Raw genomic sequence first — 18,927 nt, 5'->3', positions numbered from 1 at the left:
GAGCTAATAGAATTCAAAGGTTAAATTGTCAAGGATGACAGACCCACCAAAGCTGGAAATGTATTCAGATCAATGAGCAACATATGGGGATCAACCAAGTATAACGTCCACACCAAGGTGAAGTTGTACCGGAGCTGTGTTCTGTCCACACTCTTGTACGGGTCAGAATGCTGGTGCATGACAGAGTGTGACCTTGCCAAGCTGTTGTCATTCCACACCATGAGCCGCCGGAAGATCCTCCATATATTCTAGTCAAGAAAATTCTCCAGCCACCTGCTGCTCCTTCAGTGTCTCCAAGAGGACATGGCCACAATCATCATGAGGAAACGTTGGAGATGGATTGGGCAAGGCAAGTGATAAGAAGAGAGGCCAATTCCATCGTCAAGACAGCACTTCATTGAACCCCTGAAGGGTGGAGGAAATAGTGGAGACAAAGACAACTTGGTGCCATACCATAGAGGCAGAAATGAGGACCCTGAACTACACTTGGGGCACAATAGAGTAGATGGCCAAGGGCAGACAGAGATGGAGGATCTTCATAGATGTCCTAAACACCCAGTGGCATAAAAGGCATTTGATGATGATGATCTTATGGTCTTATGGATTCTATAAGATGTAATGAGTAATGCTAACATTGCCCTTGGAAATATTGGCTTAGAGGTATAATAATTAAGGAATGTGTGCCTCAGGTGAGATTTATTAAATTGAGTATAAATTTATTTTCAAACATATCTTTCACTAATCCAAAACTCTGCTACCCTGATCTTGTTATCCTTACTTAATCTCCACCCTGCACCGATGACTCCTTCTCCCATCTTCAACACTCCTTCTCTTCCTGGACACCCTGCCCCAGTCTTCTGCCTGCTTTGGACCTTTTCATTGCCAATTGCCAACAGGACATCAACTGTCTCAATTTCAACCCTCCTCTCTTCAGTTCCAACCTCACTACTTCGGAACGCTCTGCTCTCCACTCCCTCCGCATCAGTCCTAACCCCCATCATCAAACCTGCAGATAAAGGGGGTGCTGTAGCAGTCTGGTGTACTGACCTCTACCTTGCTGAGGTCCAGTGACAACTCTCAGACACCTCATCTGACCCCTCAAACATGACCCCACTAAGGAGTGCCAGGCCATTGTCTACCACACCAGCACCAACCTTATTAACTCTGGGGATCTCCCATCCACTGCCACCAACCTCATAGTTTCTGCACCCCGCATCTCCCGTTTCTACCTCCTACCCAAGATCCACAAACCTGCCTGTCCAGGTAGACCCATTGTCTCAGCTTGTTCCTGCCCCACTGAACTCATATCTGCATACCCCAACTCTGTTTTATTCCCCCTACTTCAGTCCCTTTCTACCTACTTCTGTGGCACTTCACATGCTCTATATCTTTTCAATGATTTCAAATTCCTTGGCCCCCATCATCTTGTTTTTAACTATGGATGTACACATCCCTGTACACATTCATCCCTCAACAGGAAGGCCTCAACCCTCGTCAGTTTTTTTCTGGACATCCGACCTAACCAATTCCCCTCCACCACCACTCTCCTCCATCTAGTGGAACTTGTCCTCACTCTTAGTAATTTCTCCTTTGTCACCTCCCACTTCCTCAAACAAAAGGTGTAGCCATGGGCATTCACATGGTTCCCAGCTATGCCTGCCTTTTTGTCAGCAATGTGGAACAGTCTATTTTCCAAACCTACACTAGTGGCTGCCCCAACTTTTCTTATGCTACATTGACGACTGCATTGATGCTGCTTCCTGCTCATCAAATTCATCCACTTTGCCTCCAACTACCACCCTGCCCTCAAATTTACCTGGTCCATTTCCTCGATTTCCAACACTTCCCTTTTTCAATCTCTCTGTCTCTATCTCTGGAGACAGCTTATCTACTAATGTCTGTTATAAACCCATGGACTCCCACAGCTACCTGACTGAATCTCTTCCCACCCTGTTTACTTGTAAAAACACCCCCCCCCCTTCTCTCAATTCCTCCACATTTGCTCTCAGAATGAGGCTTTTAATTCCAGAAAGAAGATGTCCACCTCCTTCAAAGAAAGGGGCTTCCCTTCCTCCACCATCAATGCCTCTCTCATGTGCATCTCTTCCATTTCACGCATGTCTGCTCGCCACCCTAACAGGGATATGCTTCCTCTTGTCCTTACCTACCACCCCACCAGCCTCTGCGTCCAGCACGTAATTCTCCACAACATCTGCCATCTCCAACGGTATTCCACCACCAAGGACCTTTCCCTCTCCCCCCCCCCCCCCCCCCACTATCTGCTTTTCGTAGGGATCGCTCCCTATGCAACTCCGTTGTCCATTCATCTCTCCTGCTGGCACTTAACCTTGCAAGCAGAACAAGTGCTACACCTACCCTTACACCTCCAACCTCACTACCATTCAGGACCAGTGAGGCCAACTTTAGTCCTATTACATTGACCAGCTTCCATTCTGTGGGCAACATTCTATGCTGTGTTGTCTTTTAGGGTCATATATTGAGTTGGTGCTCCCGGTGTGGCCTTCTGTATATTGGTGAGATCCAGTGTATATTGGGAGACCACTTTGCCGGGCACCTACACTCTGTCTACCAGAAAAAGCGGGATCTCTCAGTGGCTGCCCATTTTAATTCCACTTCCCATTCCTATTCCAATAAGTTTATCCATGACCTTCTCTACTGTCTCGATAAGGCCTCACTCAGGTTGGAGGAACAACACCTTATATTCTGTCTGGGTAGCCTCCAAAATAATGGACCCCCCCCCCCCCCCACCATTCCACATCCCTTTTTCCCCCTCTCACCTTATCTCCTTGCCTGCCCATTGCCTTCCTCTGGTGCTCCTCCCCTCATTTCTTTCTTCTATGGCATTCTGTCCTCACCTATTAGATTCCCCCTTCTCCAGCCCAGTATCTCTTTCACCAATCAACTTTCCATCTCTTTATTTCACCCCTCTCCCTCCTGGTTTCACCTATCAGCTGGGGTTTCTCCTTTCCCTCCATCCACCTTTTAACTCTACTCCTCATTTTTTTCTTCAGTTGTGCTGGAGGGTCAGCCAGAAATGTTGACTGTACTCTTTTTCATTCCTCCAGCATTTTGTGCTTCATTAAATGTACACAGCTTCTGTGAGCAAGTCAAAAGAAAAGAGAAGTCTAACTGTTCCAAGTCCCACATTCAGTATTAATACTTAATGCCTGTTACACCACTGGTGTATAGGGCAGCATCTGGTGGTGTTCAGGGCTTCCTTCATCATGTCAGTAGTTTCCTCTCTGTATTCACTACTGTCAGTCACACAAGTCCAGGATGGAGACTCAGGAAAACTGTCGCACTCAGATGTAGAAGGATTCTTCACTGCTGTTTCAGTAACAATTTTGTTTTACCAGTCAGGGTTGTTAGCTCTGAACTGAACTGCCTGAACCTGGACAACCAGTGGACCACTCTTAGTCTGGCCTGTACTCTTTGACCTCTTTGACAGGTAATCTTACCAAGAGCCAAAGCATAAAGCCAACATAGCTCTCTGGGTCATTGAGGCACATAAGCCTCCAAACCCAGTGACAAGGAGGTCCTCTAGGAGGATTCAATGTTAATACCTCTGCACAATTCTTTGATAGTTCCTGTTCATTTGGTTATGTGGATCCAGTAAGAATGCTGCCCACTGAACCAATGGCTGATGCTATGAATGATTGATATTCGTTTAGACACAGAAATGAACATGAGGGATGTGCATCATATGCAGACAGTGGGTTGGGCCATCAGTTAATAGGGCAGCCGCTTATTTCGGCCAACTCTTAAAGACCAAAAACTAATCGGGAAAGTAGCCAGAAATTCCTTCATTTATTTGGACGCTATGCTGCTAATTGGGGCAGGAGACTGTTGCCAAACAATTATTAGCTAGCTTCAGATGTGTGTGCTTGTGTGACCAATAGACTTGCACCATACTTAGAAAGGACAGTTTTTAAATAGTGTCAGTTTTGTATGTTTGTATTCAAAAAGCAGTGATATTTTCACTGCTAGTTGGTGAGAAATAAGCAGTAAGACAATTCAGAACTGTTTTGCTCACTGTTGTTTCAAGCAGTCAGGCTTGCAGATGCCAGAAACGGCTGGGCATGAAAATAAAACTTCACTACCTCAAGTTAAGAACTACGAAAAAATTTGAAGGTATAAGTTGGAATATACGTGGTTGGAATCATTCTATCAAATGAAAAAAGACTTTTAAAATTATTAATTGATTCCAACCTGATATAATTTTTGCTCAGGAGACACATATCAAAGCAGGAGATCAAAATCGGTTTTTTAGATGGTAGAATGGCCTGCAGTTCCATGCTACTTCACAAAGTAAAACTAAGGGTGTATCTATCTTTATTAAATCTAACATATTTACTCAAGAGGATATTGAATCAGACTCTAATGGTAGATTTTTAATTGTTAAAGGAGTGATTTGTAATAGAAAGGTTGTTTTAGTTAATTTGTATGGTCCCAATTTAGATGATCCTTTTTTTAAAAAAAGGATTTGCTTTATTGCCAGATTTAAATATGTTAATAATGGGTGGGGATTTCAACTGTTGTTTAAATCCTATGATTGATAAGAGTTCAACTAATCAGAGACTTCCAAACTGCTCTGCATCAGTTATCAACTCCTTTTTGATCGAATTATGGAGACATTTACACCCTGATAATAGAGAATATTCCTTCTTTTCACATGTCTACAAAAAATATTCAAGGATTGATTATATTATAATTGATCCCCGCCTTTTGCCTAATGTTAAAAACTGTGAATATGACGCTATTGCTATATCTGATCATGCGCCTTGAGTTTGTCCTTTGAATTTGACAATGTCATTTTTGTCCGTCCACCATGATGCATGTCTCAGACTTTATTGCAAAACTCTGATTTTATCAGTTTTTATCTTGAATGTTAAAATGAAAATGAAGATTTGGAGGATGCAATCGATGGCATTTTATGAAGGCAGTCCAAAGGTAGTCTGATTTTGTTCATTTACAGTCAAGAGAACATGGGAGCGGCATTTATAGTCAATCAGAAGGATGAGGCAGTTTTATAGTACTGCAGTAGTATTAATTGTGTTCTAATTTATTTTGTATTTCATTTAAATACATAATTTGTTACCCAGTTAAGTGGTAGTTTGTCTCTTTATAACTTTTAAGTATTTCCATGAAACTTCAGCTAATTGGGACAATCACTTAATTAGGCAAAATGTACTGATCCCGATGTGTCCCAATTCACCAGAATCTACTGTGTTTCATGGGCTGAAAGGCCTGCTCCTGTGCTGTACTGTTCAATTTGAAGGCACATTGCTTTAAGTATTCATAAAATATATGGTGGAAGTACTCAGCAGATCGGGTAGATGCTGCCTGACTGCTGAGTTTTACATCTGATTTACAGGACCTACCCCATTTTTAAACATGCTGCAGATACTGGAAATAAATGCTGGAGGAATGTGGCAAGTCAGGCATCTAGAGAGGAATAAACAGTCGATGTTCTGGCCTGGGACCCTTCATTAGGACTCTCTCTGAGTTTCCAGTCATTAAGTTGTAAAAGCAGAGCAAAACAGTTCAGGGTCTCATTTCCAAAAAGCAAAATCAAATGCCGGGAAGTCCTGCCTTTTACAAAGTTATCAAAATATTGAGAGAATTGTAACATGACAGAACCGAAATCATGCTGAGAGACAAAACAAAGATTTACAATCTTGCATCTCGGGTTGATTGAATGGCTGCCCTCTTTTGTAATAGTATTTTTTAATGGTGGGTTGAGAAAGTTGATGGGGTTGTGGTTTGAGGTAATACATCATTGAACTCCTCTGGATTCATATAACCAAATGGAAAAGAACCTACCAAAGAAATGTGCAGAGGTATTGACATTCAATTGGGGACTTATAACTGAAACCATCTATTTTGGACTTTTCTTCCCCTTCAAACTTGCTGACAGGAGCTGCTTGTATTTAATGTCATTCAAGTTTCATGCCATTTGCCAGTGATAATAAACCTCATTCTGATACCTTATTATGTGCCATGTCATATGACGTAGGTGATCGTAGTCCCATGACCATGATTATTCCTGGCAAATTTGTCTACAAAAATGATTTGCCATTGCCTTCTTCTGAGCAGTGTCTTTGCAGGACGAGTAATCCCAGCCTTTATCAATACTCTTTAGAGATCCAGTAGGGGAACAGGGTTTGGCCTTTTGAAATTGTTCCTCTTCATTAGTGTCTTAATTCTATGATGCCATACTTACAGTTGAGAGAGTATTAGGTTGGTTGAGGTATAGACCCTCTGCATTTAGATTTTGTAAAACTAACCATCTCCATTTTGGGCATTAGCCTCTGTAGTATCCAGGTCATGTTCAAGGAGTGATGCCTCAGGAAGGTGGTGTTCATTATCAAGGACCTCATCACCCAGGACATTCCCTCTTCTCATTGCTACCATCAGGAAGGAGGTACTGAAGCTGAAGGCACACACTCAATGATTCAGGAACAGCCTCTTCCTCTCTCCCATCTGATTTCTGAATGGACACTGAACCCATGAACCATTTTTATTTAACTCAAATTTTTAATATAATAGGCTTTATGGCAGTCCATTTGTAAGTACGAGTTGTCCGTAAGTTGGACGTTCTTAACCCGGGGACTTACTCTGTCTGTCTCTCTCTGTGATTTCCAATTTTTTTGGCACACTGATAATTTATTTTAAAAGATTAATAAGCAGTATATATAAATAAAGTAAGTAAGCAGCGCAAAAAAATACACTCACTCACTCCCTCCCCCCCCCCCCCCGGTTAAGAATGTCGGACTTACGGACAACTCGTACTTACAAATGGACTGCCATAAAGCCTATTATATTACAAATTTGAGTTAAATACAATGGTTCGTAATAATGAACGGAAGCACTACTTTGTGACACTCGTGAAAACATTGCAGGGCTTCAGAAGCGTAAATCCGATGCAAGTGCTGGTGTTGCATCAAAAAAAAGAAAACAATCACGATTGAAAATAAAGTGATCAGAAAGTGGTGAGATGCCATCAGTCATTGGAAAAGTGTTAGGCTATAGTCCGTCAATGATAGGAACAATTTTAAATGATAAAGTGAGAATAATGGAGTGTGTGAAAGACCCTGCCCCAATGAAAGCTACAATTATTACTAAGCAACGCAGTGGTTTAATTATTGAAATGGAAAGGCTATTGATAATTTGGTTAGACGATCAAAATCAGCATAATATGCCTTTTAGCCTTATTTTAGTGGAAGAATAGGCTCAAAGCCTTTTTTCAATGATTTAAAAGCTGCATGTGCAGCAAGTGAAGGTGAATGTGATGAAGAATTTGTTGCGAGTTGGGGTTAGTTCAATCGTTTCAAATTGAGGGCAAATTTACATAATATGAAAGTGCAAGGTGAAGCAGCAAGTGAAGGTGAATGTGATGAAGAATTTGTTGCGAGTTGGGGTTAGTTCAATCGTTTCAAATTGAGGGCAGATTTACATAAAATGAAAGTGCAGGGTGAAGCAGCAAGTGAAGGTGAATGTGATGAAGAATTTGTTGCGAGTTGGGGTTAGTTCAATCGTTTCAAATTGAGGGCAAATTTACATAATATGAAAGTGCAAGGTGAAGCAGCAAGTGAAGGTGAATGTGATGAAGAATTTGTTGCGAGTTGGGGTTAGTTCAATCGTTTCAAATTGAGGGCAGATTTACATAAAATGAAAGTGCAGGGTGAAGCAGCGAGTGCCGATATAAGTGCTGCGAGTGATTTTCCTGAAATGTTGGAAGAAATTATTGAGGAGGGAGATTGTTTGCCAGACCAAATATTTAAAGTAGACGAGACTGGCTTATTTTGGAAAAAAATGTACTTGTTCCGACTTACCTACAAATGTGACTTAAAGACAGACTTAGGAATGGATCTCATTCATAACCCAGGGACTGCCTGTATATATAGAAAAATTACTGTTTTCTTTTCCTCTCTATTATCGTGTATTGCATTGTACTGCTGCAGTGTTAACACATTTCACAACGTATGCCGATAGTGTTAAACCTGATTCTGATTCCTCAGTGGACCATCGACTTCCTCATTGTGAAGCTTATCCCATAGCAAGATTGTTAATGGTGCATATAAAAGAGAGGCCACTACACCGTAAACTACTTAAAATTACATTTTTAAATAATTAGTACAACAAATTTGAAAGCCCGTTTGGTAACTGTTAAATCCCAGTACAACTGCAGTGTACTGTTATGTTAATCCACATGCTCACTCTTATCTAGCCTTCCTCTCACTGCTAAATTGTTTACGTTCTACATTTCCTCCACCACCTATCTTTCCATTCTGCCCCCACTCCAAAATCCCATTAAAACTTCAAATGCTTGGAACTTGGGACTATCCATCATCCAGAACATATGTATAGAAAGATGTTGGAACAAGGCCAGCAACATCATGAAGGATCCCACCCATCTGCTCATGCACTGTTTGCCCCACTCCCATCGGAGAGGATGCTACATAGCTTGCACACCAGGACCACCAGAGTCAAAACAGTTAGTTTACCCAAGCAGTAAGGCTGATCAACACGTCCACCCACTAACCCACCCCTCCACACCCCCAATCACCGCTACTTAATGTTTCCTGTCAGTCACTTTATGTGCATATATTCCTGTACCTAGCATTACCTTATGGACATACAATTAAGCTATGTATATAAATTATATAGTCCGTTTATATTTGTTGTGTTTTTTTATTATTGTGTTCTTTATCTTATTGGATATTTTTTGTGCTGCAGCAGATCCAGAACAATTATTTTGTTCTCCTTTACACTTGTGTGCTGAAGGTGACATTAAGCAACCTTGACTCCTGAGCTTGTACAGGAAATGTTCTCTTTATCACCGTTGCAATTAAGTGATATCACTTTGTCACTCCAGTGTCAGTGAAACACAGAACAGCACATTATTTTGTGCTAGCCTTTTAACCTGTTTCAGGATCAATCTGACCCTTGCCTCCTGCATAGCACTCCATTTTTCTATCATCCGTGTGCCTATCTGAGAGTTTTATAAATGTCCATAATGCATCTGCCATCACCACCATCCCAGGGCATTTCACACATCCACCTCTTCCTGTGTGTAAAAAAAGAACACCTACCTCTGACATCCCCACCACCCCCCAATCCTTGCCTCTAAACAACGTACAATTATAAACACACAGTCTGCAGATGCTGGAAATCCAAAGCAACACATACAAGCTGCCCCTTTGTGTTTGCCATTTCTGCTGTGGGGAAAAAAGTCTCTGGGTATCTACTCTGCCCATCCCTCTTGCCATCTTGTACGTAACAATCAAGTCACCTCTCATCCAAAGATAAAGCCCTAGCTCACTCAACTTCTTCTTATAAGCCATGCTCTCTAATCCAGGTAGCTGCGTTGTAAAAGGATGTCAAATGTGAGGCGGAGGGAAGAAAAGAATATAGTATGTGTGGTTCTGCTTTGTTTCAATTGGTGTCTTGGTCAGAAAATCACCTCAGTTGGAGAAATAGCAAAACTGTTATGTAACTAAAGTTGGGTTTTCTTATTTACCCAGAGCCCAATTTGTTGAATGGGACGGCACACAGTGTTAACAAACGTGGAGTGAAGAAACGTGATTTGGACTCTGCACAGCTCCGCGAGATTGTCTGCGACCTGGTGCCACACGTTCGCATTGCTCATGTCCTTCCAGCGAAGAGCGAGGCCCTGTCTGATGCCGTAAGTGACTTTAACTAGACCACAATTTAAAGTTAAAAGTACGTTTATTATCAAAGTATGCATACCATATAGAGTTTTGCGAGTCATCCGCTTACAGGCAGCCATAAAAAAAAAAATCCTGCAAACAATCAAAGTGAGAAAATAGCATTCAGAAATGAAGTTCAGAAAAGTAAGTCAACAGACTCAAAGCCAGCAGCCGATTCAGGAGCCCTTACCTGCAGGCTGCAGCCTCAGTTCAGCGCAGAGATGAGTAAACCTCACGGAGCCTGTCCTCGTCTCCAGCCTGACTTACTTACCTTTCCAATCTGGCCCGGCCCGGCACTTAAATCATCCAAACTATGCGTCATACTTTGTTCTCAGATCCAGGCCCTGACACTTTGATACACTCTTGGACCCGGGCCCACCAGCTTAATTCAGCTCATACCTGGCCTTTCCAATTAATTTTATATATGTTTGTATCTGTGTATGTATTGCTGTATTTATTGATTAGTTTATTCATTGATTCATTAATTAATTAATTGAGATGCAAAACAGAATAGGCCCTTCTGGCCCTTCGAGCCACATCACCCAACAACCCCTAATTTAATCGTAGCCTAATCATTGGACAATTTACAATGACCAATTAACCTACCAACCAGTACGTCTTTGGACTGTAGGAAGAAACCAGAGCACCAAGAGGAAACCCACGTGGTCCCGGGGAGGATGTGTAAACTACTTACAGGCAATGACAGGAATTGAACCTGTACCGTGAAGCATTGTGCTAACCATGATGCTACAGTGCCGCCCCACCTTGGATCTTGTGATCATAATTCAGCCCGGTGCTTAACTCGATCAGACCGCTGGTCTTTCCTCGCTCGGGCCCGAGCCTTGACTTGGTTCTGCTGGACCGAGTCCGCCCCAGCCATGGCAAACATTGGCTCATTCCTTGCTCTAAGCCACCCTGGTAAGGAAAAAGAAATAGCCTCATATCACTTATAAGCAGTTAGGATCAAATGTGGTGTTTGAGGAGTCTAAGAAATATAAAGGAACACTTAAGGGAGAAACTAGGAGGGTTAAACGAGGACGTGATTTGCTCTTCCAGACAAGGTGAAAGGGAATTCCAGGGGCAGGTAGCTGGAACTAGGCTGACATGGACTAGCTGGGCCTGACTGAGCTGCTCCTGTGCTGATGTGCTCTATGACTCTGACTCACACTCTGGTTGTGATGTCCTTTCCCCCCCACTTAATGCACAGTAAATGGTAACTGAACCCTGCCTAGATGGAAATAATTTTATCTATTTTGTCATCATTATTATATGCCATGTCATATGACTAAAGCGATCATGGTCATTCTGTGACCAGGATTGTCCTTGGCAAATTTTTCTACAGAAGTGTTTTGCCTTTGCCTTCTTCTGGGCAGTGTCTTTACAAGATGGGTGACTCACAGCCATTATCAATACTCTAAAGAGATTGTCTCCCTGACATCGGTGGTCACATAACCGGGACTTGCGATATGCACCGGCTGCTCATATGACCATCTACTGCCTGCACCCATGGCTTCATGTGACCCTAATCTGGGTGGGTGGGGGGCTATGCAGGTGCTACACCTTGCTCAATGGTGACCTGCAGTCTAGTGGAGGAAAGAAGTGCCTTACACCTCCTCTGGAAGAGATGTATCTCCACCCTGCCACTGGGTTTACTATTTATTTGGTTATTTGACTTTGAACTTGTCCACCAACTCCAATTTTGCCTGGCCTCCTCTGTTTTAATGCGAATAAGCAACTCTTCTCCCTCCACTCCACATACCTTAAGTCTTTCATCTCTGATAATCTTTTCCAGTGTTCTAGCAATGCAGGTAACTGGCCATTTGGTGGGGAGGATGTTTCCTATGGTGGGGGAGTCTAGGACCTGAGTACACAGCCTCACAGTACAGGGAGGAATTTTTGGAACGGAAATGAGGAAGAATTTATCAGAGTGGTGAATCTGTGGAATTCGTTGCCACGGGTGGCAGTGGAGGCCAAGTCACTGGGTGCATTTAAGGCAGAGGTTGATAGTTTCTTGATTAGTCAGGCATGAAGGGATACGAGGAGGAGGCAGGAGATTGGGACTAAGAGGGAAATGGATCAGCCATGATGAAATGACAAAGACTTGATGGGCCAAATGGTCTAATTCTGCTCCAATATCTTATGGTCTTATTCTGGCCCAACAACCCATGCTGCCCACTTACATGCATGTAACAAATGAATCTACTCACTCATATGTCTTTGGAATATGGAAAGAAATTAGAGCACCCAGAAGAAACCCATGCTATCATAGGGAGAATGTACAAACTCCTTACAATCAATGCTGAAAATTGAACCGAAGTCGCTGGGCACTGCAATAGATTTATGCTAACCACCACCCTATATGCTACTGTGCTGCTCTATATTCTCAGATCTATTCTGTATATAGCTAGCTTTTTTAGGGTGTGGAGTAACCATTGGTATATTCTCTTCAGCTCTATTAATTACAAGTTGGTTTGTCCTTTTGTTTTAATTATTGTTGAACTGACTCCTGATTCACTGATCATGTGTTTGAATAAACAGCAGTTGTCTAAATCATTGAAGACTTTGACCAGGATCTTTCAGAAACATGCTTTTAGCCACATTTGCTGATGTCATCTGGCACTGTAGAAGAGGTCTGTGGATAACTCTGGAGTCTAAACTGATAACTGGTCCAAGCAACACACACAAAATGCTGGATGAACTCAGTAGGTATCTCTCTAAGGCAGGGGTGTCAAACTCATTTTAGGTCACGGGCCGGTTTGAGCAAAATGCAGCTTCATGCGGGCCGGATCAGTTGGACGCGTGCGAACGCAGCTTTCGTTGCCTCTGTTTTTTCAGCCTGCTCTCATGTGTCTCAGTCTCTGCTATAACTACAAAGTGTTTCACTTTACAAATTCCGTTTCTTATGAAGAAGACTACCGAGCAAGGCTGCCGAATAAAGACTAAAAACCCTGAAAACCTGGTACCTGAATAAACTCAGCATTAGCCATATCATACGCCATAGGCGCTTCGATTACTGGGGCCAGCTTTAATAGTAATTAGATATTATCTCGCGGGCCAAAGATAATTCCACCGCGGGCCGGATTTGGCCCGTGAGCCTTGAGTTTGACATATATGCTCTAAGGGATAAATAGCTAATGTTTTGGTTCAAGTCCCTTCATTGGACTGGAAAGGAAATGAGAATAAGGTGGTGGGGGAGGTAAAGAAGAACTTCCCCACTTACTCTGGCTTCTTCCCCCTTCCTTTCCAGTCCTAATGAAGGGTTTCAGCCGAAAACTTGATTATTCATTCCCTTCCATAGATTCCTGCTGAGTTCCTCCGGCATTTTGCTCTGGATTCAGAACCTCTTGTGTTTGTTGTTGGTCTAGAAAGGAGAGTTTGTGCCTTTTATGTTGCTAATCATAGTACTTCATTACCTAGAGCAGAGTACCCAACCCTTTTTATGCCATGGATCCTAACCATTAACGAGGGGTCTTTGGACCCCAGGTTGGCAACCCCTGCCCTAGAGCATAGGAGACCAAGGGGTAAACAAAATTATGAGGGGTATAGAATAGAGTAAATGCAAGCAGGATTTTTCTGCTGATTTTGGGTAGGAGTACAATCAGAAGTCATGAGTTAAGGGTGAAAGGTGAAAAATTTAAGGGGAACACGAGGGATGTGAGAGTGTGGAATAACTTGCCAGCACAAGTGGTGCATGCACGCTCAATTTCAACATTTAAGTTTGGATAGGTATGTGGATGGTAGGAATATGGAGGGGTATGGTCCTGGTGCAGGTCGATGGGAGTAGGCAGTTTAAACAGTTTAGCACAGACAGTTTGAGCCAAAGGGCCTTTTTTTGTGCTGTTCTTCTTTATAACTCTACAGAAAAAGTACAATGGTTGCATCAGGCTTGATCATTTGCAGTATTGTACTGGTGGGCTTGATTTATGCAAGGTGGTGAAGAAAAGTACATGGACATTTCTGAACTTAACCCTACTCTGCCTCAGAAGATCACCACTGTGATGTGTGGCTTTGCAGATTAACAGGGTGAGACATGTTGCTGATTCCCAGGTCAAGGAATTAGGTTGCAGGAGAGATAGTACGAGCATGAACATCCCTAATCTTTTCACAGGTGATGGCCACCGTCAGATTTCATTAATCCTACCCCAGCCAAGTTGTAAACTTCATCCCTGTTACCCTTACTGGCATTGCAGTCAACAGGAAATTGAGAGGGTGAAGTATGAGGTGACCATAATACATAATAAGGCCATTCAACCCATTGAATCTGTTCCATCATTCTATCACGGCTGATATATTATCACCCTCAACCTCATTCTCCTGCCTACTCCCCATTACCTTTGATGCCCTTACTAAGTATAAGTCTGTCAACTTCTGCTTTAAAATATACCAAATGACTTGGCCTCAACTGCTGTCTGTGGCAATGAATTTCACAGATTCACTACATCTGGCTCAAGGAGTTCCTCCTCATCTCTGTTCTGAAGGGATGTCCTTCTGGTCCCAGACTCCCCCCCCCCCCCTCCCCCCCCCCCCCCCCCGCTATAGGAAGCATCCTCTTCACGTCCACTCCATCTAGGCCTTTCAATATTTAATAGGCTTCATTCTTCTAAACAACAGTAAGTACAGGCCCAAAGTTATCAACGCTTCTCTTACATTTCTTGAAATCATTCTTGTGAATATCATCAGTACATCTTTTCTGAGCTAATTGAGCCAAAACTATTCACAATACTCCCAAGTGCAGACTGACCAATGCCTTATGCAGCCTCAGCATTACATTCTTGCTTTTATATTCTGTCCTCTCGAAATGATGCTAACGTTGCATTTGCCTTCCTTCAGAATCAGAACCAGAATCATGTTTATTATCACCAGCATGTGATGTGAAATTTGTTAACTTAGCAGCAGTAGTTCAATGCAGTACATAATTTAGCAGAGAGAAAAAAATAATAATAACAAACAGTAAATCAGTTACGGATATTGAAAAGATTTTTTTAAATGTACAAAAACAGAAATTCTGTATATTTTAAAAAAAGTGAGGTAGTGTCCAAAGATTCAATGTCCATTTAGGAATTCGATGGCAGAGAGGAAGAAGCTGTTCCTGAATCGCTGAGTGTTTGCCTTCAGGCTTCTGTATCTCCTACCTGATGGTAACATTGAGAAAAGGGCATGCCCTGGGTGCTGGAGGTCCTTAATAATGAACGCTGCCTTTCTGAGACACCGCTCCTTGAAGATGTCCTGGGTACTTTGTAGGCCAGTACCCAAGATGGAGCTGACTAGATTTACAACCTTCTGCAGCTGCTTTCGGTCCTGTGCAGTAGCCCCTCCATTCCAGACAATGATTCAGCCTGTCAGAATGCTCTCCACGGTACATCTATAGAAGTTTTTGAGTGTACTTGTTGATGTGCCAAATCTCTTCAAACCCCTAATAAAGTATAGATGCTGTCCTGCCTTCTTTGTAACTACATCAGTATGTTGGGACCAGGTTAGATCCTCTGAGATTTTGACACCCAGGAATTTGAAACTGCTCACTCTCTTCACTTCTGATCCCTCTATGAGGATTGGTATGTGTTCCTTCATCTTACCCTTCCTGAAGTCCACAGTCAGCTCTTTCGTCTTACTGATGTTGAGTACCAGGTTATTGCTGCAGCTCCACTCTACTAGTTGGCATATCTTACTCCTGTAGGCCCTCTCGTCACCCCCGAGATTCTACCAACAATGGTTGTATCATCCCCAAATTTATAGTTGGTATTTAAGCTATGCCTAGCCACACAGTCATGTGTATATAGCAGAGAGTAGAGCAGTGGACTAAGCACACACCCCGAGGTGCACCAGTGTTGATAGTCAGGAGGATACCGCCAATTCAACCTGCAAGTTAACCTTTAGGGAATTTTGCATGAGGACTCCCAAGTCCCTTTGCACCTCTGATTTTTGAATTTTCTCCCTGTTCAGAAAATAGTGTACACCTTTATTCCTTCCACTAAAGTGCATGACTGTGCACTCCCTTATACTGTATTTCATCCGCCACTTCTTTGCCCATTCTTTTAATTTACAGTAAGTCCTTTTACGAAATAACTTCCTATTTCCTCAACACTATCTGCCCATCCAGAATTGGCCTCAAAGTCATCAATTCCATAATCCAAATCCATTGACATATAATGTGAAAAGCAGCGGTCCCAACAGCGACCCCTGCGGAACACCACTAGTCACCGGCAGACCATCGTTGTAGACCCCCTTTTCCTCCTAACAGCAAGTCAACTTTGATTCCATTTTGCAGTATCACCCTGAATCCCATGTCCTCGATCCTTAACGGATGAGCTTGCCCACAGAAGCTTGACAAAGGTGTTGCTAACATCCTGTGGGCAATGTCCTCATCAGTCACATTCTGAAAATAAAAACTTAAGTAAGACATAATCTCCCACAAAGTCATTCTGATTTTCCCTAATAACTCTTTACCTTTCCAAAAGTAAATATGGCCTGCCCACAGAGTCCTTTCCTGTGGGTGGTATGGTACCATGTACAGTTAGCGTAATGCCATTACAGCACAAGTGATGCAGGTTCAGTTCTGCTGCTGTCTGGAAGGAGTTTATACGTTCTCTCCGTGACCACTTCTGTGTCCTCTGGGTGCTCACAGTTTCCTCCCACGTTCCAAAGGTTAGTAACTTAATTGGTCACATGAGTGTAATTGGTTGGGCCAGAAGGTGCTGTTACTCTGATGTATTGCTAAAAAATTTTTAAAATTCAGAGCACTAATTCCCTGGTTTGTCCTTGCAGTCCTCCTTAAACATCAGCCTCCTCTCAGTCTTTGGTACTTTGCCATTGGCAAAGGAAAATACAAAAAATCTTTCTCAGGGCTTCAGCAATATCCTCCTTTACTTCCCACAATGTCCCAGGATGCTGAAGGATCATGGCCTGAAACTGGTTATTCCTTTCCATGGATGCTGCCTGACCTGCTGAGTTCCTCTAGCATTTTGTGTGTTTTACTCTGGATTTCAAGAATCCTTTATGTCTTAAAATAACCTGGTTAGACCTCAGAGATTTATTCATAAGACATAGGAGTAGAATTGGGCCATTTGGCGCATCGAATATGGTCCTGCCATTCCATCATGACTGATTTATACCCCATTCTCCTGCCTTCTCCCCATAACCTTAGACATTGTTACTTATCTAGAGTCAATCAATCTCCGCTTTAGATATACCCAATGACTCGGCTTCCATAGCCGTCCATGCCAGTGAATTCCACAGGTACACCACTCTCTAGATAAAGGAATTCCTCCTCAGCTCTGTTTTAGGGGGATGTCCTTCTATTCTGTGCTCTTCAAGGTTGCCGATATCGCCTTCATAATGCCAGTATGCTTCAGGATATCACCGTTCTCTTTTCTGAACTCACTGGCGTCCAGGTCCTTACAATGCAGACAAAGTATTCATTAAGGCCTTGCCCATCTCCTGTGGCTCCATGCAGATAATATAGGTATCTGTTTTCAAAACGTTCCCTTACCAGAGAAAAGAACATGTCTCCAAATTAGTTCTATCTGAAAAACTTGGCTGTATATCAACTTCTTCCCTGCTAATTACGCATTTTACTGGAGGGGATTTCACATGACAATGTTAAAATAAAACAACTAGGAATGCATCAGAGATATTTGTAATCATACTGGCTTCAGATTACTATCTGAATGGTGTCAAGTTAGGAAAAGGGGAAGTACAACAAGATCTAGGTGTCCTTGTACATCAGTCACTGAAAGTAAGCATGCAAGTACAGCAGGCAATGAAGAAAGCTAATGGCATGTTGGCCTTCATAACAAGGGGAGTTGAGTATAGGAGCAAAGAGGTCCTTCTGCAGTTGTACAGGGCCCTGGTAAGACCACACTTGGAGTATTGTGTTCAGTTTTGGTCTCCAAATTTGAGGAAGGACATTCTTGCTATTGAGGGAGTGCAGTGTAGGTTCACGAGGTTGATTCCCGGGATGGCGAGACTGTCATATTTGAAAGACTGGAGTGACTGGGTTTGTATACACTGGAATTTAGAAGGAATGAAACATATAAGATTATTAAGGGATTGGACACGCTAGAGGCAGGAAACATGTTCCCAATGTTGGGGGAAGTCCAGAACCAGAGGCCACAGTTTAAGAATAAGGGGTAGGCCATTTAGAACAGAGTTCAGGAAAAACTTTTTCACCCAGAGAGTTGTGGATCTATGGAATGCTCTGCCTCAGAAGGCAGTGGAGGCCAATTCTCTGGATGCTTTCAAGAAAGAGTTAGATAGAGCCCTTAAAGATAGCGGAGTCAAGGGATATGGGGAGAAGGCAGGAACGGGTTACTAATTGTGGATGATCTCTGCACCTTGTGGCGCATTCAGTGGCAACCTTGCCGTTTCTTTAGCATTTCTTGTAGTTTTTTTATATATATGTTGCTAGTTCAACGCTCAACCCAGCACAGATGGAAAGCGTGCGAGGAGCAGGTTGGATTTGAACTTTGGACCATTTGCCTCAAAGTCCAGTGCTGATGCCACTATGCCACCAGCTGCTACTTCATCTTTCTTTACATCCCTTTTTTTTGGTTTATTCCTGTTCCACAGGGTTGGGGAATTGAATTGATTAGCATAAACATGGGATGCAATTCATATTTCAGTATTAATGCAGCATAAATTCCAAATGAGCACATCTTCAGATATTCTGTAGCCTGTCTGCTCTCTGGAAACAAGTTCATATAGATCGCAACCCCTCCCCACCATCTGAGTATATTTTTCCTTTCCTATCCATAATGGGCCAGAATTTTGCCAGCACTCTCCCTGTCAGCAATGTCATAATTGCAATGTCCAGACAATTCAACATTCCCAGAAAAATCTGAAGCATTTGTGGGACATAGCAGAGAGGGAGTATGTCTCAGACTGCACAGCCTAATATATTATGAAACAGGAGCATTGTTCCTCCGGAACTGGTATAATCCTGTGTTTATAGACAACAATGTTAATTTAATGCAGTAATGTTTGCTTTCACTGTGCAGTAAATGCTTTAGGCATGAGAGGAACACTAGCTCTCTCCCATCAGTGACTAAATTAAGCCATCATGGCAGTGCAGTCCAATTTCACTAGCAAACTGTGTTTGACCAGACCAATACTGAGCAAGGTCATATACTCTGTGTCCTTGAGCAGGCCAAACTGAACAAGAACATACCCAGTGTACCTAGTGTAATAAATGGCTGTT

At 42.6% G+C, this 18,927-nt stretch overlaps 1 protein-coding gene across 1 annotated transcript in view; it reads left to right on the top strand.

The window, feature by feature from the left end:
- LOC140737391 (BTB/POZ domain-containing protein 7-like) overlaps window positions 1–18,927 on the top strand; it is a 196,443-nt gene that overhangs the window by 112,051 nt on the left and 65,465 nt on the right. The window contains 1 exon segment of the mRNA XM_073063872.1: window positions 9,549–9,709. Coding sequence (XP_072919973.1) covers window positions 9,549–9,709 — 161 coding nt within the window.

The sequence above is a fragment of the Hemitrygon akajei genome, chromosome 12 (assembly GCF_048418815.1).
Source record: "Hemitrygon akajei chromosome 12, sHemAka1.3, whole genome shotgun sequence".
Taxonomy (NCBI): Eukaryota; Metazoa; Chordata; class Chondrichthyes; order Myliobatiformes; family Dasyatidae; genus Hemitrygon; species Hemitrygon akajei.
The sequence above is the reverse complement of the archived record's forward strand: the minus strand, read 5'-3'. Positions and strand labels throughout refer to the sequence as shown.